General features: G+C 49.1%; 7 protein-coding genes across 7 annotated transcripts; 3 read left to right on the top strand and 4 right to left on the bottom strand.

Annotated features, from left to right (window-relative positions):
• Nucleotides 1-6: 6 nt before the first annotated feature.
• Nucleotides 7-664, bottom strand: CI109_105945 (uncharacterized protein; the record flags this gene model as incomplete). The annotated part of the gene is made up of 3 exons (XM_032005163.1): nucleotides 7-373; nucleotides 438-496; nucleotides 575-664. 3 exons carry the CDS (start codon nucleotides 662-664, stop codon nucleotides 7-9), a joined length of 516 nt encoding a protein of 171 aa, XP_031860675.1.
• A 2999-nt stretch (nucleotides 665-3663) lies between these two features.
• Nucleotides 3664-7016, bottom strand: CI109_105944 (uncharacterized protein; the record flags this gene model as incomplete). Its single annotated transcript, XM_032005164.1, has 12 exons — nucleotides 3664-3869; nucleotides 3968-4049; nucleotides 4113-4235; nucleotides 4316-4493; nucleotides 4546-4851; nucleotides 4925-5111; nucleotides 5164-5344; nucleotides 5393-5531; nucleotides 5591-6413; nucleotides 6494-6671; nucleotides 6747-6766; nucleotides 6833-7016. The coding sequence occupies 12 exons, from the start codon at nucleotides 7014-7016 to the stop codon at nucleotides 3664-3666; spliced, it is 2607 nt and encodes an 868-aa protein (XP_031860676.1).
• Nucleotides 7017-7353: 337 nt separating this feature from the next.
• On the top strand, nucleotides 7354-9808 carry CI109_105943 (peptidyl-prolyl cis-trans isomerase-like 2; the record flags this gene model as incomplete). Its single annotated transcript, XM_032005165.1, has 12 exons — nucleotides 7354-7475; nucleotides 7558-7694; nucleotides 7756-7814; nucleotides 7875-7955; nucleotides 8012-8192; nucleotides 8250-8338; nucleotides 8403-8508; nucleotides 8566-8670; nucleotides 8742-8947; nucleotides 9011-9127; nucleotides 9192-9391; nucleotides 9457-9808. The coding sequence occupies 12 exons, from the start codon at nucleotides 7354-7356 to the stop codon at nucleotides 9806-9808; spliced, it is 1755 nt and encodes a 584-aa protein (XP_031860677.1).
• Nucleotides 9809-10031: 223 nt separating this feature from the next.
• On the bottom strand, nucleotides 10032-10980 carry CI109_105942 (uncharacterized protein; the record flags this gene model as incomplete). Its single annotated transcript, XM_032005166.1, has 6 exons — nucleotides 10032-10055; nucleotides 10124-10273; nucleotides 10351-10463; nucleotides 10554-10681; nucleotides 10746-10822; nucleotides 10924-10980. The coding sequence occupies 6 exons, from the start codon at nucleotides 10978-10980 to the stop codon at nucleotides 10032-10034; spliced, it is 549 nt and encodes a 182-aa protein (XP_031860678.1).
• A 1258-nt stretch (nucleotides 10981-12238) lies between these two features.
• CI109_105941 (uncharacterized protein) lies at nucleotides 12239-15104 on the top strand (the record flags this gene model as incomplete). The annotated part of the gene is made up of 3 exons (XM_032005167.1): nucleotides 12239-13490; nucleotides 13544-14514; nucleotides 14574-15104. The coding sequence occupies 3 exons, from the start codon at nucleotides 12239-12241 to the stop codon at nucleotides 15102-15104; spliced, it is 2754 nt and encodes a 917-aa protein (XP_031860679.1).
• Nucleotides 15105-16200: 1096 nt separating this feature from the next.
• On the bottom strand, nucleotides 16201-16922 carry CI109_105940 (uncharacterized protein; the record flags this gene model as incomplete). Its single annotated transcript, XM_032005168.1, has 2 exons — nucleotides 16201-16659; nucleotides 16785-16922. 2 exons carry the CDS (start codon nucleotides 16920-16922, stop codon nucleotides 16201-16203), a joined length of 597 nt encoding a protein of 198 aa, XP_031860680.1.
• Nucleotides 16923-17416: 494 nt separating this feature from the next.
• On the top strand, nucleotides 17417-19706 carry CI109_105939 (uncharacterized protein; the record flags this gene model as incomplete). The annotated part of the gene is made up of 3 exons (XM_032005169.1): nucleotides 17417-17558; nucleotides 17625-18010; nucleotides 18084-19706. The coding sequence occupies 3 exons, from the start codon at nucleotides 17417-17419 to the stop codon at nucleotides 19704-19706; spliced, it is 2151 nt and encodes a 716-aa protein (XP_031860681.1).
• Nucleotides 19707-23046: the final 3340 nt, after the last annotated feature.

The raw sequence follows: 23046 nt of genomic DNA, 5'->3' as shown, positions 1-23046 counted from the left end.
ATTCTTCTAAACGACCTCTCCCGATCGATCTAACGATTCTCCTTCTACTTCCGGGACGACCCCCAGTCCCAACCTATACTCTCGAAGCTGTTTACTCCCTCTCCTCAGGCTCCTCGAAGGCTGTGGCATCCCCATCATCTGTTGTTGACTGAACATCAAGTTGCTGTATTGCGGTGAGATGCACGTGTTCCCACCGGCACCTGACGCGCTGGTGGTGTTGGTACTGCTGGCGCTTGCGCTGGCGAATTGGAGAGGGGAGAATGTGAAGAGGGGTTTGCAGCCTGCGTTCTCTGGGAACGGACTTGGCGAAAGGCGATCTTTCTCGGTCGTTGGTGGAGTGAAGGTGGGCAAAATCGAGGGGGATTGTGACATACTAAAATTCGATCATATTAGCATCGTAGCTGGATGAAGGAGAGGAGTAGTGAGAGTTCACTCACGGCCATCGTAGTAATGCCAGACAAGCGATGAACATGACTAGCAAAACCGGCAAAGGCAACTATGCAACGAGAACGTAATGCATCAGTATGATAATCATAAACCCACATTGCGTACGTATTCTTTCAGTTTGACTCACCGAATCAAGCGCTCGAATCGTCAAGAGCCCCATCGTCCTCACCAAGGGAATCATCTCAGTACTAGCACTCGATCCAGCGAGGTTGTCCATGTCGAACGTCGAACGTCGAAGTCGAATATCGAATATTGATCCAATCGCAATTCTATCAAAGAAAGAGCGAGACGAACTCAATATAGAGAGGTGCAAAGATCAAGCAATGGTGTAACTTTGTGGTGTGGAGAGAGCGGTGTATCGGTGACCCCTTTCTTCGTTACGTGTCTCGTGGTGTATAGTGTTGTACCCTGAATAGATTAGGGGGAAGAGTGGGCGATCAATGCCGACGGACTACTTTGCGGAGTACAGGAGAGCAGGGTCTTGGACGGGGTGATGACCTCGTTTCGAACTCTGAGGTGGAGGTCGGTGATCCGGTTTGAATGATGTGATGTCAAGACTACTGTTGGATCGGGCGAGTGGACACCGTTTGGATACAAGATCGGTGAGATTGTCGAGAGATTGATTGGCGATAGGAGTGATGGGCTATTGGTTGAAGTCGAGTCGCCGTTGTCGATGTCAGGTAGTAATTCGGTAAGTGATGGTGAGAAGAAACGAAGGTCGAGTTGAAGTACAATCAAATAGATAGAGAGAGAAAGATAGTGGGGATGTGAGAGACCTGCCGAGACAGTATCAAAATTGATTGATGAATTGTACTATTCCAGCCTCTCTCTGTTCTGTCGATCTATCTATCTATCCTCGGATAATTGATTCATTGGTTCATTCATTCATTTACATCGTCACGTCACGGAGTACCTATTTTTTCTCCTCCGTCCCCCATCTCCCCTCCGTCCATTGAGCAGAGCACAGAGGGTAAAAGCCGGTCGGATTCCAAGAGTGAGAGAGAAAGAGGATGAGAGACATTATGACGCTAATGAGAGAGAGGGTGACGGAGATAATCGAACGAGGAACGACCCAAAAACGAACTATTGAGACAAATGCATTACGAGTATTTTTATTCTCGGTCAAATCCATCCAAGCGAGAAAGAGTCCAGATCAGATCGGACAAGACGAGTAAGTGAGCGAGCAAGAGAGGTAAATCAGGTCCAAGCAATATCCACCCCCCTTTCCAGCCTCGATCCAACCCAAGAGAGAGAGTGAGTGAAAAGATGATGATGATGATGTATCTCAAAGGACGGAGTGAAGTGTGAGATTGTCGAATTCAGGGACTTACGGTGTAAATTAAGCAGTGGCTGCGATTTTAGCGTTAGACTACTAGTATTACTATATTCTGTCAGTCTGCCTTCCTTTTCTCTCGAGGGGGGGATGGATGTTCCGATATACCGAAACTTTATATAATTGAGTTACCTGTTCAGCCGTAGCGGTAACTCGTCTGATAAGAAAAAAAGGCTGAACTTGCATTTCCACAACCGGATCGGTAAAAACCCAATACTACTGTAGATAGAGTTGGGACAAAGTGATACTCTACTCACAGAGTAGTAGTGTACCAGTGTACTAGTGCTCGTACATTCGCCTTGAATTGGCAGTGAGAGTGATGAAAAAGTACTCGCTCTGCGCTAGTTACGTGATTGTTCGGATCAGCAATTCCGTCTCAAAGTGTCAATTCTTGGTATCTATCTGTTTTGGGAGTTTTTAGCACAACGAAACTGTCTGGCTGTGATCGACGACGACGACTAGAGTATTAACAGTGAAATGATTTGGGCTCGATGACACTAAATTCACAGGCCCACAACTCTGGAAAGAAAGTACCGGAGTGGTTTCGGCGTGGAGCAGAGCCAAATCCAAAGAAACGAAACGAAAGAGCAAGCTTGGTCTCGAAGGGGAGGGGGAGGATGGTGTAACATGGGTTGTTCCCTCCATGCATGCATGTATGTAGCGTAGTGGATAATAAGCTTCTTGCTGCTCTTACTACTTTCATTTACATACTCGCTCGCTCACATCGACCGGACCCATTTTCACTGTGTTCCTTGGTCGTGTTAGAGGCGCCAATACTTCCAACCTTGCATCCATACACAATCATGGGGTCTGCGATACGTGCGCACGACCTAGCAACAGACACACAGTCCGTCCGTTTCATCTCTGACGTGGGAAAGTGACTGTATCCCAGCATGGTCTCAATTACATTACGATGTCATCAAAGACGTACTGTTCACATAGCCTTCTAGCATATCGGTATTTCCACGATATCGTTATGACCCTTTCGCCATTACCCTTCGTTCTCACGCCATACCCAGAACACGTTTCTTCACTCTCACGTCACAGCAACCTGACCTCCGAATCTCTACTTAGTCCGATGTCCATCCCTGGCATGCACAGGTACTGACCACGTCGTCGGAAGGCCGCTGGAATCTTGTCCGGACGGTCTGCGACATCTGAAACGCCACTGACGTTTGACCCTATTCCAGTGCCATTGAGATGTTCTCACCATAACGCAGCGTGCAGATCCATCAGTCCATCCATGCATTGTACATGCCCACGACCGAGTAGCAGAGTACCGCGTCGGTTCAGCACACTACCACCTCATTAAGCCCTTTTTATCGCTTGGTGGCAGCCAGCAAGGACATAGCATGTCGTCTGGTCACACACCACATAGCGTTGAAATGAGTGCAAGTGGATCTAGGGCGATGTAACTACGTGCGTCGTATCTCATTGAACACATGTCATGTAGCTTCAGAAGATCGCTTACATCCACTAGTCTCGTTGCGCTGCTAGTGGAGATCACTTCGCTCCACTTTCGCAGAACGAGTACCTAGTGTCTTTCCCATGAACTTGTTTCACTGCCAGAAAAGAAAGGGCAGTCTCGACTCTGATACAGTAGTTCTCGCTTACGCTGGTGACACCACCGCACCGATGTCAACGGACATCTGATCCCCGTTGAGAAAGGGGAACGATGGCACCGTTCGTCGGACCTAGTCTACGGAGCTACGGAGATGTGAGACAATAATCTTGCACTAACGCGTCCGGTGCCTCTCAATTCAGAAATGGTGACCACCCTATACTGTCCGGGTCACAATGATTGATGGTCCGTCTCTCTATACTGTGTCCATCTACTGAATCTATCCTACGGAACTGCACGGCGCACGGTGCATACTGTATGCTTATTCGTATCCTCCCCTACGTCTGCTTACTAGCCCCTTCAATCTCTGCCATCCTCGGTCGAAACCTTTCTCAAACCCTGCTTCAGAGAACTTTTCACTAGCAGCTGCTCTAGCTGCTTTTCTGATCTTTAGACTTTCTTTCGAGGGGAGTGAGAATGCGTTATGGATAGCTTCGGCAAAAGATTGGGCATCCGTGGCGTGGAAACCTACACCAAGAATAGAACGATCAGCGCAAAGAAGACACACGAGAGGGCGGTGGAAGCCGACTCGAGCTGGAGAGTGAAAGTGTTGAATGGTCACTTACCAGTCTTCTGTCCGTTATATGGCACTACGATGTCTAGCAGCGGTCCAGCAGAAGCATGAACGATCGGTATCAGTCCTGCAGCCTACATCGTATCAAGTTAGCCGAATTGTGCTATACGATTGATCGCTGAGCGAATAACACGCACCATGAACTCTACCACGTTGATACCGAAATGCTCGTCCATCATCGTGTTCAGGCCGATAGATGCTTCGCCCAGCCGTCGCACGATCTCAGGATACGGCGCGTTGGCCAGGAACTCGACATTGTTCTGTGCCGTGAAGTCAGCAAGACTACTCGCACATATGAATCGAATTATCTCCAAGCCATAGATCCACTTCCCGTACTCACCTCTATGCCCAATTTCTTCGCCAACACTCTCAACCCTTCCAGTCGAGCTTCGTCCGCAGCATCCCTCACTCCCCCCATGAGCGTCAAGCTTATCCGCTTATCGCCATCTCGATATTCGGGGTGAATGTCAAACAATGCTGAAAGTGCATAGATCTGCTTCGCATGATCCTTCTCGGGTCTATAAACAAAATCAGCTGCGTTGCGTACATTGTTGATGGTGATTTATTCACCTGAATTGGGCAAGCGAGACGATCTCCCGCTTCCGCTTCTCCAGCCCTCCCAATTTCATAAACTCTCTCGTATCGCAAGGCGGATACACAACTTGACATTGCGCTCTATCGTCTTTCGTCGATTCACCTCGTTCTTCGCGCTTCGTCAATGTCATCTCGTCTTTCAGTAATATACTGGCCAAGAAAGAGCTCCGGGCAGCAGTGAGGAGGGATTGGATGTGCGCTTGTGTCCATGAGGAATTGGTCATGATATCTTCCGTGTAGAGGAGGGATACCGAGTACAAGGATGTGAAGATGTGATAGTACCTGTTGCACATATACCACGGTTCAGTACAAGCTGCATGTGCGACTGAAAAAGAGGGAGACGCGACAGACTTACAGTAGCTTGACTTTCGTTCTCAGCCAGCTCTTCGCTGCTCCGCCGTTCTCCACACCCGCAGATCGCTCTCTTACACGCTTCACCATATCCGCACTAACTGTCGGATAATGCACATAGGCTCCAATGGCGATCTCCCCACCGGTGATGAAGCGGACTGCCGGGAGAGTGAAGCCGTAGCCCATCGAGTCTAGTGGTAAGTCAGCAGGTTATCGTTGTCTCAGATCCCAAGCTTAGCCCACCGATGAAGATATCTCCCCACAGTCCCTCGTTTCCACATAGCCCCTCCCATGCGAGGATGATGCTGCCGATCGACTGACCGAGCAGAGTGAATCGTTTCCAATAGGTGTCAGAGATGTAATGCCGAGACGGAAGAGGAATGAAGTGAAGTCGTGATGAATCAAGGGCGATTTGGAAGCGGTCCTGAAGAACAGTCAGCTCCATCAGACGTGAACCAGACGCAACACTTACATTGACTTTGACAAGGATGTCTTCTTTTGATGCTGCGGGATAGTCACCAGAGTAGACAAGGACGAGAGTCTCCTTTTCGGATTTCTGAACATGTCGAATAGCAGTCCACAAGACTCTTTCACCTCCTCCTCCAGCATTACTACAAATTGGAGGTCAGCTCGTTCTCATGTCAATTTTGTGGATGCGAGAGCAGCTCACCAATACGGGTGCCAAAACCCTACGACTAGCCTCTTGCCCGTCTTGCTTGGTGGTTTGCTTTCCGTGCCCATCACCATCTCTTCTTCCGGTAAACCCATCTTCGCGAGGAGTTCCTTTCTCTTCACACCATTCTTCGTCCTGATACTTTGCAGCGTCATCATCCCCCACCCAATACTTAGCAGAATCAAGATCGGCACGACACTGGCAATCAATCCCCAATTCACACCGGTATATCTCGCGACGCCGACTCCAGCGCATGCAGCCACGACTGCGCCTTTGACAAGACGAAGGTAGGTAGGTCCGGAGAGTACGAACCATGAGATGAGGATGGCGAAGACCCAAATCACATCTAGGGATATAGAAGCTTGAGCAGGATGGGAGAATATCGTCTTGATCAGTCGAGGGATGACTGCTTGGTGTTTCGGAAGCGAATGGAGAAACGTCGTCGTCGCTTGGGCGTGAATCGAGATTGCGATACCTGTGAGAACGGTATAAAGAGCTGGGAAGGGTATGAAACCGATTTGTCGTCCGGTACTCGCATTGTCGCCGATTGGAGGGGTAGTGAGAGGAAGAAGCAAAGCTCCATGCAGCCATAATAACGAGCTCATGAATTTGTCGGTACCAGCGTGTTTTGGTAAAAGGTAAATCGGCACGAAAGCCATAGCGAGCGGGAATGCGATGTATAGCGGGGCAGACCGAGGACCCGCGTTGATACGAGGATGGAGAGACATGGCAACGAGGAAGAGAGCGGTCGCAACGGATATTGCGACCAACTGACCGAGAAGCATATATGCGTATGGGTATTTGATACCTCTTCTAGCGCCTACGAAGCCCTCAGCGTCAGTCTATGTACTCCGAGATTCCCAGCAAAGACAAGGCGGAGAGCTGAGCCCGCCTACTCACTCTCTGACCATACGATAGCAGTGAAGATGACTGTCCAAGTACAGATCCAGCTTGACCACCACCAATTTGAGGGACCTCCACAAACTACTGTCCATGCTTGTTCGAACAACGGCGTTTTGACCAGCCATTGACCTATGCCCGAGGAGCTGTTCAGATATGAGAAGTCATGATATGACCACTGAGTCGGTAAAACAGCTTCAGTTCGAATTTCTTATGTGTATTAGAGATGTGTAACCCAGTAGGGATGACTTACGCTCATGAACTGGAACATGACTGTGCCAAGGGAACATCAGCTACCGTCCGATCTCGGGAGTACCCTGTGCTTGACGAGTCACTCACAGTACCAAGTACATAGCAAAGCTCCTAATCCTGTCCTCAGGAAGAAGAATGCCTTTCCTTCAAACAATCTCGATACCTTATTTCCTCCGGACAATATGGACCGGAAGACTAATCCGAAAGAGAGGAAGATGAATAGGAAATAGGAGACGAACACGCCGTAAGCGAGGACTTCTGCGCCGACCATCTTGCCGGGTTGGGTATAGGTCTATCTGCTTGAGGTCTGCTCGTAGTCTCCGAGGTACTGAAATGCCGCTCGTGATGACGAGGAAGTGTCTTCGACAGGATCATAGCCGTGTAATGTTATAACTTAGACGTTTTGAAGAATGCGGGGTTCACGTTGTCGACACGCGATTCCTACGGAGATATCTCGTGAACTCCGCAGATCTGCTTCGAAGGTCCGCAACGCTCGCCGCCGCCCACAAAGACGATTCGAAAACACACCATCTTGTCCATCGCTTTTCTTCCTCTACTCCAGCCCCTGCTCTCTGTCATATCCATCACCGCAGCAGACTATCGCCAAGATGGGACACAACTCCGACAAGATGTACGTGACTCACTCGGAGCACGCGGCGGGGAATCATACAGCTTCAAGTACCGGAAAGAGGATAGACAATGGCAAGAGCGAGTTTCAGAGATTACCCTTGTGAGTGGGATCGTCCATTACAAAGTCATAGAGCACCATATCATCGGTGAAAGCAGTGCTGATGTGAGAGAATTAATTGTAGCGATTCGTGTGCCCTATCATTACAACCTTTCCGAAATCCAGTTGCCGTGATTGCAGAGACCAAACCTGGAGAAGCACCTCGAGCAGATGTATTTGATTTGCTCAATATCGTCCCTTACATCCGAAAGTTCAAGACGAGTGAGCTGATGCAACCTTATCTTCATCTATGAGGAACGCGAAGCTGATCTTTCTGGAACAGATCCAGTAACGGGCAAGCCGTTAGATACGAGTCAGCTCATCAAACTCAACTTCTTCAAGGTGAGCGATGAAGCTCCGTACGTTAGATTTGTCGGGCTCAAGCTAATGTATTGTTGGTAGAACGCCGAGGGAAACATGCACGACCCTATCACTTATAAAGTCTTCTCTCCACACATCCACATCGTCTTCCTCAAGAACACCGTACGTCACCTTGGGCTACCTTGGAGAAGCAAGTAGCTGATCTGTCTATTCCACAGGGAAACGTGTTCGACATGGCTTCTTTGCAATTACTAGCTATCAAACCCAAGACATGGCGAGATTTGGTTAACGACGAGCCTTTCAAGCGAGAAGATATCATCACAATTCAGGATCCACAAAATCTCGCTTCGAGGGATTTGAGAGAGTACGATTATGTCAAGAAGGACAAGAAGGTGTTAGGTGAGCTGGTGATGTCGATATTTTGACCAAAGCTGATATTGAGAGATTGGGTGACAGATGACGATTTCGCTGGAGATCCGTTGAGAGGGATCAACATCGATGCTGCAGGAGGCGCTAGTAAGGTGTTGAAAATGCTTGCTGAAAAGGTATGTCGTAGGGCACCCTTCTACGGTGGAAAGCTCTTGAAGTTGACGTCCTCTTTCTCCTCAGACTCGAGCAGAGCAATCTCCTGCTGCGACACCGCCACCAAAAGCCGATGATACACAGGAGAAGAAAGAGGGTGTTGTGGCAAAAAGAAAGGTCGAACAACTAGCATGTGAGCGCTATTCCAACTTCAAGACTGCTTTTCATGCTAATCCGTCTCCATGCCTAGACAACGCATCGAATTATAGTTCTGGTAGAGCGGCAGCGTCGTTGACGAGTACGGCAATGACACCGCAAACGAAGAGCGAGCGAGCGCTATTTGACGAGGAAGAGTGTATGTGTTCCTCCCTCGCACGATCAGCGTCCGCGACGAGTATGTCAGGCTGACAATCTTCATGTTCACAGACATGTTCGAAGAGATGTCCCGACCGGTCAAGGACAAAGATAGACTGAAATCAAAGGCCTACGCTACGATTCTCACTAACTTTGGTGGACTCAATGTCGAATTACATGGGGATCGTGCGCCGAAGACGGTATACAACTTTGTCCAGCTGGCAAAACAGGGGAAATACGATAATGTGGTGTTCCATCGTCTGATACCTGGTTTCATGGTAAGTTCAGATACCGGCGGCTCCTTGGAATAAGCCTTAAAGGGCTGACTTTGCTTCGCGCAGATCCAAGGTGGTGATCCAACGGGAACTGGAAAGGGAGGTCAATCGTTCTGGGGCGAACCGTTTAGAGACGAGTATAGCGAGAAAGGGGCGTTCAAACATGACGCGCGAGGTGTTCTGGTGAGTAGGACTATTCTGGTGACCCAAGAACATGACAGCTAACTGATTCCATCGTGCTTGATAGTCAATGGCGAACAGCGGCCCGAGAACGAATTCTTCACAATTTTTTATCACATTTAGAGATACACCTCATCTGAATGGTAAACACACAGTATTCGGGAAGTTGGTCGGCGGGGAAGAGGTGTTGGACAAGATTGAAAGAGTACCGGTCAGACCTGGTGGTGATCGACCAGTGAAGGATGTAGTGATTCTAGGTGTCAACGTGTACGTGCTAGTAGCTCATTGCTGGTGTTCAAGGCTGATCTGACCAATCCTTCCTTCTCTGTCAGACTGCAAGATCCATTCGAAGCATATAAAGAACGACTGTCGGCGAAACTTGCTCGAAAGGACCAATCTGACGAAGCATTACGACGTCGTGCCGAAGCTCAGAAAGAACGTGAAAAAGATAGAACGACATGGTTAGGTACGAATTTGGGCGAAAAGGGCGAGAGCAAAGCGAAGAAAGAGGAGAGGAAGAGAAAAGCGGAAGAGGAGAGCGAAGTGGGGAAATATCTCAATATACCAAAAGGAGTCGGGAAAGTTGGTGCTGGAGACAGTGCAGGAGGAGGCGATGTGGTGGATTTCGGAGGAGACAAGAAGAAGAAGAAGTCAGGAGGATTTGGTGATTTCTCGGGGTGGTGAGAGATTGGCTGTTAAGCTGTACATGTGGGACTGGTAGATCAGGTCGGATGTATGTATTTGTCGTCGTGCATGATGCATGTTTATTGCACACCGCTCCGTGGCAACTGCTAAACAGCGGTCGAGAGAAAGAGACTGGAACGGGTATTGCATAATGTGCCTGGTATATGTTGTACAATGTGAAATGATGATAGTATGCAGGTTGGGGTCTTGAGGGTGAGACGTATTACAACAAGTCGAAGTCGTCGAGCTAAGCGGAGGGATACCATCAGTACAAGTCTTCACTTCTACTCGAACTATGTAACAGGACAAACTCACCTCGTCGTTGTACTTCATGATCGTCCTCTTTCTGGCACTGGTATCTATCCAAGTGACGAAATCTTCCATATGTCTCGTGATCAACATTGCCGGATCCGTTATTGGTGTAGGACCGACTCTGATATGTCCTTGTTCGATCGTTCGAACGGCCTATCAACACATCACCTCCTATCGTCAGTCCTTGTTCCACCTGCAGATACCGTAAAGGGAGAGGTATCTCTACTTACATCGGACACCGTCTCGGACATCTTTAATCTGGCAACTATGACTGCTAATCTTCTTCGAGCGATTGAAGAGACCGTCACTTTGTTCTCGATATCTGAGGGCTTTGCTCCGGTATCTACAATGAGGAACATGCCATATGTCATCAGTACATTATATTACCAATTCACAACGACTATTTCCACAGCTGATTTCGTTCCGCACTCACCAAGTATACCCATATCGTATAGCTTGTTCAACATCTCTGCCTCTCTTTGTTGTCGGAAGGGGTCTTTCGCAGGTAGTAAAGAGAGTTTATGAATGAGTCCTCGCAATGAACCGCAGATTTTGTTATATCTAATGCACAATGTCCAGTGATCAGCTCATGACACGCCTCATAGATCTCTTCTGCGGCACTCACTTGTGATAATCTTCTCTGTCTTGGATATGGTACTTCCTCATCACCTTGATCTCTCTGACCGAAGCATCTTGCTTCCACTGTGATTGACACCGTCATCAACACCAGAAAAGTGGAGGTACATGAACGAAGGATGAAGGAGGAAGGGGTGGGTGAAGGTGGGTGATACGACGCAACGTACATTGAGGAAGTCGACTTTCTTCAAGAGCTTCTGCTCGTGGTGCTTTAACTGACGCATCTTGGTCGGGTGTTGTGATGATAGTCTAAGGTATGCAAGAAGGATGAGTTGTGTATATTTATAAATTTTGAAATAGAAGAGTTGTGGATGGATGGAGTGGATGGGATGGTGGCAACTGACCTTTACCGAGCGAGTGACAGTGAAAATGATAACCCCGCCAATTTCCGAATGAACCGACCACCACTGCACCAGATAGCTCATTTCATTCAACTTACACTCACTCACTCCATCGTTACCATCATCATCAATCATATCATCTTGTACACCCTCCCCCAGTGACAAGATTGAACAAACCCCCGCTCTCTCCGTCTCTCCCTTTCAAGTAGACAGGTCTCATTGTTCTTCCGACCTCACTCGTCACCTAGCATAAGCAAAGCTCGCATTTTTACATCGGATCCGGCTCGAAAAGCGAAATTAATCCTTCCCGACTCAGAGTTTCACTCAACATCACCAACCGTCATCTTCTCATACGCCTTGACGCCGAACAAGGACAGAAGGTCTTGCGAGACAAGCAATAGCAGTAGGAAGTAGGAGAAAGGAAGGAAGTAGGAGGTGCATAGCGGGTGGCAACCAGTAAAGGCGACACACTCTCCACTATCGGCCCACTCATTCATCCCTTGGCTTTGAAATTTCGGGAATCAAGCACACGACCCATAAGTGAGCTAGAGCAGCTCACGACGACAACTAGGCATCAACTGATCCATATTTGAATCAACTCAGATCCGGTTGCATAGTATAGTGGCCAACGTCTTGACGATTTTCGCAAGAATCAGAAATAGACCGAGCAGAGCTCAATCATCACATTTGCGCATATCAAACGAGTGAGTCATTCTACCTTTCATGCGACTCCTCCTTGTCGCTCCTCTCTCCGTCATATACCCACCTCCGTCGTCATGGTACGGATCATGGACGGCCTGATTGTGACACATTCATGTCCTTTCATTGGTTGCAACGAATGACGCTGGGCTTGGACCGTCCCTCGGTGACGTCTAACATCCCCTATTCGTATCCTTTCAATGCCGCTCCTTTGCTTCGCACCCTTATGACATTGTCATAACGTCTGACTGTTCTTGCCTGGCCGTGCTCAAAAGGCGCAAAGCTCTTTCCCAAATATGAAAAACCTCTCACCTTCGTGCCCGCACCCACCGCTGTTCCTACTTCTACCTCGTACATCGCTGACGTGATCATCATGCTTGCTTTCCAGCTCTCTCCTTCTTCGTTCCCACACCTCACCCCACCCCTGCTTCGACACAACACGATGTCGGCGTCTCCACCTCTGGCCAATGGACAACAACCATCTGTGTTCAACGCACTTGGGTCTTATGCCGATAGAATCAAAGAGCAAAAGGCAGCTGCGGCAGTAGCTGCCAAAGCAGCCTCATCTTCCGGCGCCTCCGCTTCCGGCACACAGAACAGTCCCGCTTCCCGGACATCAACCACGTCTGCATCGACTCCCAATACCGCTCCTGCTGGAGGCAAAGGAAGAGATGCAAAGTCGTCATCCGCCTCAAGGAATACTCCTGCTGCTGCGTCTGCGTCGCAAACGCAAGAAGACGATGGACCTTGGGAGAAGGTGCAATCAGCACGTCAACGAAAACCCGAGGAGAAAAGAGGCAGCAGTTCCAAAAACTGGAGGGACCGATCACATCGTGACGACCGCAAGGAGAAGCACGGGCATGACTCTGAAAAGAAAAGTGGAAGTCATTCCAAATCGAACAAGAAGGGTGGTAGTAGCAGCAGCGCTCCTCCTGCTTCTTCCACTGCACCAGAAAAGGCGTCTTCGAAAGCGACACCAACGACGGCTTCAAGCTCGAAGCTCGCTTGGAGTGCTATCGCTTCCGGATCACAAACCGCTCAAGTGAAAGCGACTCCTTCGTCTTCCGATTCCTCAAACGACGATTCGACACCCAAAGAAGTTGCACAAAGTCAAACAGCTCTTTCGTCGCCAACACTGAATGGTTCAACGCCTACACCTACCGCTTCTGTGCCCGCTTCCATTTCGTCGCCAAATCCGGCGTCTGACACTGCATCTTCATCCACAGCTATCTCCAAGTCAGGTGGCGGACCCGACGATGAGAGCAGTTGGCGAAGTCGACCAAAAGCCAAGGCGGAGGAAAAAGTTGAGGAGCCAAAACCCCCAGCTCCTCGTCAACCAGCACCTCCACCGGCGGTCAATCCATGGGAAGTGAGGAAGAAAAATCTGACGGCGGCGGTAACAACAACGACGAGCGGTGCGGGAGAATCGATCAAGCATCACGGGAGTGGTCAGGGAGCAAATGGTGTCGTCCACAAGCCATTGACAAACGGAATCGCTAAGACGGCGCCGAAAAAGAAGACTTCCACAGCGGCGTCAGCAGTGGCCCCGCCTCCCATACATGATGCTAATCTCTGGCCGGACGTGGCGCAAGCTGCTGAGGTCGCCAAAGCTGCTGAAGAAAAGAAGGACAAGTCAAAGGAGAAGGACAACCTTGAAGGTACAAGCGTGGTCGATGATTCTACCGCCACAGGGAGTAAGTGAACCGTTTGTCGGTGAAGGCTTCAGTATGCTGACAATTACACTCAGAAAAACCCAAATGGAAGCCAATTCCAGCTGCTGAACTACTTGCTGCTGCCGATCAAGCTGCCGAGATCAATCGCCGACAAGGCCGTCTAGATGCGAAGAAACGTCTTGCTGCGAAGGGTGAAGGCGAGGCATCCGTACAAGCTAAGGGAGCAAAGCCCAGGAAGGGACCTGCGGCGGCGGCGCCGGTGGAGACTAAGAAGGCATCGATCAAGCCTGCGCGAGACGGCTCAGCGAGCGAGACCAAGCCTCAATCTGCATCACAGGTACAACGGGACGGTAGCGAAGCGGGGTCGAAGATCGTGCCTGGGAGCGCTTCAGCTGTAGCAGGATCAGGGGAGGCAGTGACGAATGGAGATGCGGAGGTGGAAGGCGTCGCGGGTAACACTTCGTTGTCTCGCCAAACAAGTCGACAATCCAAGCAAGGAACACCTCAAAAGGCAGCGGACAACCTTCCCTCATCTGCCACAGGCGATGCTGCCTCTCAAGCTCCCGCCACTACACTGCAGTCACAGCCCATGTCTGGAAGCACGACTGCACCTTTACCTCAACATTCCTTCAACCCCGCCGCCAACGCGAACCTCCCTCGACCTCCCCGAGGACGAGATGGTCGAGCATCATTCAACGGTCGTGGCAGGGGCTTCCGAAGCAATTCTGCTATTCCTCACAAGGGACATGTTTTCGGTTCCCCACCCGCAGGAGTCTCTGGTTTACCCGTCGATGGTTCGGCATTCCCAAGAGGATTTGCTGGTTATCAACCCTTCTATCCCGTCAATGGCTTTGCTCAACCGGCAATCTACGATCCCATGCAAGCCCAATATGGTAACCTCGCGGCGTTCAGAGGTGCACCTCCCCCTCCAATGCCACAGACTGTGGTTCCCAACCTCGACTCGACCCGGTTCTATGTCCTGGGTCAAGTGGAGTACTACTTCAGCATGCAGAATCTTGCTATGGACTTCTTCTTACGGCAACAGGTGAGTTCTGATGAGTGCTACTGAACATATCTTATACTGACTGATATTTGGGTAAATAGATGGACTCCGAAGGTTGGATTGACATTGCCATGATCGCTTCATTCAACCGAGTCAAGAACATCACTCCCGACATCGCCATTGTGCGCGAATGTATGACACTATCGGCTTTGCTCGAAGTGCGAGAGGAGAAGGTCAGATTAGCCGGCCCTGGAAGTCAACAATGGGTTCTTCCCAATGCCAAGCCAAGCGAGTTCGGCCCCGACCCTACTTCTCCCTCCGTTGGGACGACCGCGGACGAATCGCGGGACTTGTCAATGGGTGTACCGGCGTCAGTTGAGGCGAGCTTTACATCTTCGGCAAGTACCGCCGATGACGCCGCCACCACGAACAATGCTCCTGCTCAACCACCTAGAGCATTCGTGGCTGCCGATGTCGAGAACGCTTTGATGAAGAGCAGTGTTCCAGCCAGTTCCACGGCTAGCGTTCTGAACGGGGATGAGAAGACAGAGGCGGTGACACCGGCGACGTCGATGTCGGGTGATGGTGTGAAGGAGGAGGATGAGGAGAAGATCAAGGTGGAATTGAGATAGGGATCTGTGAGTGGGCATCCGCATGACGCGTTGTGGTGCGATTGCACACTGACCTTGCTCTGTATTAGACTGGTGCAATGGAGAGGTAGGAGTATGATGGTGCAGGGTTCAGAAGGGTGGCAAGGGACGGCGGAGGTCAACACATTCGGGTTGATTGGAGTCAAACGAACGGCATACAACGAGATACAACAACAACGACCGGAGTGGGAGAAACGTAGAAGCAAGAATCACCGGCGACTCCAAGAAGAATACAATGTACAGAAGAACTTCCCACTATCCCTAGCCCCTCTCATCACGGCATATCATCTGATATACGCCCCTTACATCCCTTCGATCTCAATCAAAACGCGAACTCTTAACGACAATACGACCACGCATGTCTCCCAGTGTTTGTCTATCCTTTTCAATTTCCACCCCGGATTCCGTTCCCTTGTTTAGATACGATTCCAATTCATTTCTTTTTATCGCACCGCATGGCTCGTTTTTCTGTTCCGTTTACGGCTTTTTCTGTGCATAAAGCCATTCATTCATTCATTCTATCCACATCGGACGAGACGATCGAAACGCATTCTTTCCTTCTTTATACATTCTTTCTTCGCTTTGATTTCATACACTTACATCTCATCACCACCATACACATGATTAGCTTGATTCACGATTCACAGAGGGAGGAAGCGGGTATCATGGCATGGGGAAGGCAAGGGACAGATAGGTGATTTGGATATTCGATACATTCATGCAGTTTTTGTGAGCTTTGTGATGTTGCTGGGGAGCAAAGGTTGCATACTTCAAGATTTTGAACGAATCTATGTACATATCGGTATATGAGGTCTACGATGTTCTCCGTGGCACTGGTACCACTGATCGAGGAGAGACCGGTCGTTGACCCTCTGCCGCAATGAGCTGGATCGCAAGCCGACGGGCCAACGAGACTCTTCAATACACTCGTTGATTCGAGCTTTTTTGAACCGTTCGTCGAGCCTGTGGTCGCTTCCTTCGGCATTTTCTCGGTTTTGAACAGCGTCGCCGTGTCGATTTGCGTCCTCTCTCTCGCCAGTCGTCCGGACTTGAAGGGAACGAAGCGCTTCACGCCAGATCATTGCAGATTCTTCTCCAACGCTCTCAACCTCTCTTCCAAGCTCCTCAACACCGTCTCTCCGTCTTCTTTCGTCCCATTTGTTCCAGTCGCTGAGGTATTCCCACCTCCACTGAGCAGATCCAAACTCTTTTCTAAACCCTCCATCTCCCTATTATCGTTAACATCCAATTCGTACGCCTCGCCATCATGTTCTTCCCGCTCGTGGGCTATCCTCTCTTCGTCCTGAGGGAGGATCTGATCCCTTCGCAATTTCCCCAATTCACGAATGAGCTCGCGCAGATCTTCCACCCTCACGCCGACACTCGGGTCCGTGGTGAGGAAGGATAAGAGGGCTGCAGCTCTGCCTCTGAGATTACCGATTTGTCGAGAAAGAGGTACGGATTGAGCGAAAGATTCGTCGAATCCACGTTGGAGTGTGGAAAGTTTCCCATCGGTAATTCCTTCTCTATATCCGGCCTAGATACATCGCAAAGATGAATCAGCTGAGTAGTTCCACATTTGATTCGCAGCTAAATTGGCCACATTGCGCTGGTTCTGCTCATGGTGGTATAGCGGTAAGGGGATAGAACGAATATACTCACATCGGAATAACGGCTTGCTAATCTTGTATATTCTTGATCCACCAATGGGTCTTCGGCACCTCCTTGAGCAGGAGGAGCATACCAATCGTCATCTTCATCGGCTATCGGCATGGAAGTGTCGTTGATGGGATATGTCATCATGCGAGTTGTTCTGTTGGTGATTTTCTCGTTCGTAGTATTCTTCTGTAAGGAGGAGTCGTCCGTTCCAGTCGATATGTTCCTCTTGGATTTGCAGTGATTGTAAGCTAGCAACAGACAAGAAGTCGACACGACGAAGGCAGGTTGTTCAACATTTCAGCTCGTTGAACGAAGGATCTCTCGTAAGTGGCTAATACACGTCATAATGAGCGGTATTCAGAGCTTATCAGTTATAACATAATGTTTGTAATGGTATTAGAAAAGACGGGATTAATGATCGTTAATGATCCTAATCGACCAATATAATGACATTTCATTCCGCCTCCCTCCACTCTTCGCCGCCAGACTTTTTTCAGAAATATTATTGATCTCACCTTGTCGTCAAGATCTGTCAAGTCGTCAAATCGAGGTCTTTACATCGTTTGTTTCACGCACAAAAACAACATCCCCTTTCTCGTATTCCTATCTCCTCTACAATCCGACTCCCTACTACCATGATCCCCCGATCCTCTCTCGCTCGGACCTCGATGGCATTGGGGTCTATCCTCTCTCGACGTGCTGTCGTCGTTTCAAGAGGTCTTCCCAGGCCCGTCCCCGCCTCTATCACCAGTTTGAACCGATCGTTCAACTTGCATTGTGAGCATCTATGAACATGGCTATCATGTTGAAGGGATCGGAAGCTGATCTCATACTCACTTGTAGCTCTGCTGAGTGCTCGAGCATACTCTGCCGCTGCTCAACTAGCTGAGAAGCCAGATGACGACTTCTTCCTCGGCGAAGAACCTGCACCTGAAGCCTCTACATCCACGCCTACTCCTGAACCCGAGGCTGAGGCTGCCCCTGCCGTTGAGACCTTCCCATTCGAGAACCTCAAGGGGAAGATCGACCACGATACCCTCAAAGCATTGACTTTCAAGCCGTTCCAGCTCAAAGCGATGAGTGAAGTGCAGAAGAGGGTGTTGGGGTTGATGCCGGAATTGTCGGGCGGGAAGAGGAGAGGCGATGCGACCGCTGAGGCCCCTGTGGAAGATATCAGACCCAGGGAGGACTTGTTGGTCAAGGCGAAGACTGGTACAGGAAAGACCATCGTGAGTGGATTGTGACGACAGGGGCAGTCAAAAATGGAGAATCAAGCTCATTGCATCGATGTTGCACTTGCAGGCCTTCCTCGTCCCAGCTATAGATGCGCGAATACATAAGCTCCAGGAACTCGCCAAAGCTCCCAATCCTGATGGCTCGATCCCCGACAAGCATGCCCAAGGTCGAAACGAACGAGCTCTGTCCCGATCTCACGTCGGAGCATTGATCATCTCCCCTACCCGAGAACTCGCTACGCAGATTGCCAATGAGGCCCTCAAGCTCTGTACTTGGCACAAGGATTTCGAAGTTCGGTTGTTCGTGGGTGGAGAACCTAGACATAGACAATTGAAGGACTGGAAGAGAGGGAGGAAGGACATCGTCGTTGCGACTCCTGGTCGATTGAAGGATCTTTTGGGCGAAGAAGAGGTCAAGAGGGCCATGGAACATGCGGACATGCTTGTCCTGGACGAGGCGGACACGTTGCTCGACATGGGTTTCTCTCAAGATCTTAACCACATCATCTCACATCTCCCCAAAGAACGTCAGACTTTCCTCTTCTCCGCCACTGTGTCTAAAGAGATCGCTGCGATCGCGCGCAAGTCGCTGAAACCCGGTCACCAAGTTATCGACTGTGTACCTAAGAACGAATCGAACACGCATCTCCACATCCCTCAACATTACACTATCCTCCCCTCCGCTGCCGAACAGATCCCTCACCTTCTCCGACTTATCGCGCACGACCAGCTTAAGAACCCTAAAAGCAAGGTCATCGTCTTCCTCAACACCACCAAACTCACCATGCTCACCGCCACTCTCATCCGAGAGCTCAAAGATGCTCTTCCCAAACAATTGAACGTGTACGAGATTCACTCGAAGCTCGACCAAAATCAGCGAAGTAGGGCTTCGGAGCGATTCAGACGTGATCAGAAACCTAGTGTATTGGTGACTTCCGACGTCTCAGCTCGAGGTGTCGACTACCCCGGTGTCACTCGAGTGATTCAGGTCGGTGTACCCGGAAATGCGGAACAATATATCCATCGTGTTGGACGAACAGGTCGAGGTGGGAGTGAGGGACGAGGTGATCTCGTTCTCTTGCCCTTCGAAGCGGGATTCGTTCAACAATTACGCAAGATTCCAATCAAGGATGTCCCCATTCGAGACTTCTCCGCTGAAGTGCACGAGCTTGCCTCGGCTCAGGACGAAGGACAGCTGGTAGAGAAATTGAACGGTATTCCCGATTCCGTCAACGCCTTGATGCCTTCCCTTGATTCCGAAGCGATCGAAGAAGTCTTCACCTCCATGCTTGGCTACTATGTTGGCAAGACCGACCAATTGCATATCGGTCCTCAAGAGATCCTGCAAGGTCTGAAGGACTGGTCGGTCGAATCAGCTGGTCTGTCAGAACCTCCTTATCTTTCACCTGGATTCTTGCAAAAGTTAGGTTTGGGCAATCAGCGAAAGAGCGGATTCGGCGCACGTGGTGGCGGTGGGAACAGATTCGGTGGTGGTGGCGGGAGATCAGGTGGTTTCGGAAAGAGAGATTCAGGTAATGGCGGTGGAGGTGATAGATCAATGAGAAGTGGACAGTTGTTCGGAAGTGGGAATGGCGGTGGTGGCGGCGGTGGTGGTGGTGGATTCCGAGGTGGAAGAGGAGGCGGAGGTGGTGGTGGTGGTGGTGGCGGTGGTAGAAGTCAAAGCTATTAAAGACACACAAAAAGACCCCGCACACTCTTCATTTAACTTTAGATGTTTTGGAAACGATTTAACGCGCGAATATATATCTTGATGTTGTATGATAGATGCATCACTTCACTCTTCCGCGATACAGCGACACGCGCACATACGGTCTTGGTGGGCGATACGGCGCCACATCAGTACGAACTGACCACCCCAATTGATCCACCTCGTAGACCTCGGCCCCAGTGTCCTCGCAATCAAGTTGTTAGCGATTGACGGTAGGTCCCTCTTTGCGTCTTCTGATGACGACGGAAGCACTATATTGTGCGTGTATCAGGTCTGCAGTACTCCAACTGTCTTCCCTTCGGAAGACCAACGTCATCTCGCGTCAAGACAAGAGAGATCGTCTACTGGTCTTGTCTTCGTTTGAGGGGTAAGCTTGGTCTTCGAGCAAGGGATAGGACTGATCTTCGTTCCCGGGGAAATAAGAAGCATGAAAGTTTTGATCGTTTCATATCAGTTTCATAACACCATGTCTTCTTCTCCTTGTCACATCATTGACTTCTGCTTTCACTAAGGATATGTACATCCTTTAATCCTAATTATCAGGGATGTTATGTGCCTCTGGTGATCAAGCAATACTACAAAGGCCTCATAGGGATTGCAAATATGAGCCATACAGGTAATTTTCTTATTTGGCACATCTATACAACACAATCATCAACAAATCCCAATCGCCTCTAGTTGATCAATTCTGCCACTCCAAGCTGAATCATCTTACACCCATTGACTCACACAATCAGTATCTGATACATTCTTACACAACCCATAACTGAAATGAAGACCACACTTGAATGGACCTCTGGTACCCACGGTAGCGCTGACTACCAGCAACAGTACGTTGAGTTGAGGTCTGATTGCCCGTCTGAAGGATGTTTCAAAGTCACCCTTCCATGGGCAATGGCAGAAACCTCTACTACTGCTCAAAGTAAAAGCACCACCTTCAACCCTGAGCGCATCGGTGAATGGACAACCGACAACAAGAGAGCAACAGCACACCTTACCAATGTCAACCCCTCAATTGGATCATACACATTCAAGCCTGATAGAGACACTTCTACAAAACTTCAAACTGAATTTACAGATTTCTTCAATGGCCAGGCTCCTAACTATCCCTCAATGATGGAGATGATATGGGATGAGGCAAAGTTTCAGAACACAAGTTGCACAGGGGTGACAATGACTGACACAGAGGTCATTCATACTGTCCATGACGAGAACCGGGGTGTAGTGTGTCATAAGCTCAAGCTTGAGTATGACTTTCAGCCCAACCCTTCTCCCTCAGCTAGCCCTTCTCCCTCAGCTAGCCCTTCTCTCTCAGCTAGCCCTTCTCCCTCAGCTAGCCAGACTGAGATAGATGAGTTTGATGATGACAGTTGGGTGAAGCTTTGACCAGTGTACAGGAAGGTGGATGAGTCTAGCATGAAGTACTGAGGGTTGAGGAAACAATTTTTGATGGATCTATATAGGGGATTAAGGGAGTCTTCAAGTGCCATGTACTTTGTTCTGTGAGGTTAGTATGTAGATATGAGAGCAGCGCACTGTATATACACAATGAAATGGTACATGTCATGACAGCCCTGCTCGGCCCTGTTGTTGGAAGTCAATGATCACATGGTAGATTGTAAATCACATTGCATAACATCAGACTTAGCAATGTCAAAGTGGACTTGCTTGAACTACTCTTTGGAAAGAGATTGAATTGTGTCAGCCTATCAACAGCTGTAGATCTACATCTGCAATCATGAGAAGCAGCTTGAAATCTTGCTAAAATACCGTGGATGCAGTAGAGGTGTATTACCTGTCCACAGGGGAACAAATGGGAACATCATGCCACAACAAGAAGAAACAACAAGTTGTTAGAAGCATGAGGCTTACAATGTCTCTTGTGGACACAGTGTTGTTGACATAACCCAAACATACATTAGTGGTGGAGTTGTAGAGGCAATTGATGCTCCTATTTTGCATGGCAAATCAGTGAGGCCTAAGGAAGTGCCGGCTAGGCACTGACTATGTTGTTGTGAAAATGATCAAGATCTTTGAGATCACTGAGGAAGATGTTGCTGAATAAGCAGGAAGCTGTAGAACTGGGCAAAAGTGGCAAATCTGAGCGTTGCTACTCTGGCCTCCGCGACCACCAGCAGGTTTCACTTCTGTTTCAAACGATGTTTCTAAACAAGTCATGTCTCCTGATGATATCACTGTTTTCTGCTCATAAAGAGTACAAGGACAACCTTCTGTTGTTTTGCTGGAGACCTCTGTGACTCATTGGTGATTCAGCGGCAAAGAGAGGGTTATATAAGGCAAGTGAGACTGCATCTATTCAAATTTCTTTGCTTCATACAACAAAGTTATCATTGGAGTCCTATTTTCATCAGCAGTTTATCACATACTTGCCCTGACCCTATTGGCATTTGCCTCAAACATCAACACTATTCCAGAAATCTGCAAATACCAGCAAATAAGTCTTCCTCACAATGTCTGGAAAGACATTTTCGACCATTTGGGAGGGAGACGTGGATGGACAAAAGATAGAACAGCCAGTCAATGTCCTTGCCAGGATGGATGGAACCTTTGAGGTCTGCATTCCATATTCAAGATTGACATGTCACACCACAATGTTCAGCCATGACATCAGTGTCAATGCAACCTGGATTGGGGCATGTACGACTAATGATGAGGAAGTCATATCACTTTACTTCAAGAAAAAGCCCACACCTGCAATGTTCAAGCCAAATCACTATTGGTCTGACAGTCTTGAAAAACACTTTGCTCAGCACTTTGCAGATCAGCAAATCAAGCTTGATGCATACTGGGACAGTTGGGACCAGAACAAGTTTGAAGGCACACAGTACACCAAAGCAACCCTGGATATTGATCAGAGTGCCAGTGCCATTGGTTGGCACAGAAGGAACAGTCCGGCAGGTCGTCCAGTCACAGTTAGATATGAGTTCTGCCCAATCACCTCTTTCTCAAATGGTCAAACCATATCATGATGGTCAGTCAGAGGCTTTGGTCAATGCAACCATATCACACCACAGAGATGAGATTGAGGGGTATTCACCAAAAGCATCAACGACAATGACAAGGTGGACGAGTCACTCAGTCAGAATGATGAGGACATGGCGAATCCAAAGAGAACAACCTCTAGATGAGTGTTGTGGTGTCATACTGAATGAAGGCTATGTGATATCGTCAAGGAGTTGTCGAGTGCCGAATGTACAAGACTTGGGGTTGACTAGTAAGATGTTCCACTTGTACGATAATGGTGAACTAGACAGAGGAATATACATTTGTGGCAGGAAAA

The sequence above is a fragment of the Kwoniella shandongensis genome, chromosome 11 (genome assembly GCF_008629635.2).
Source record: "Kwoniella shandongensis chromosome 11, complete sequence".
Classification (NCBI taxonomy): domain Eukaryota; kingdom Fungi; phylum Basidiomycota; class Tremellomycetes; order Tremellales; family Cryptococcaceae; genus Kwoniella; species Kwoniella shandongensis.
This window is presented reverse-complemented; position numbering and strand designations above follow the sequence as displayed.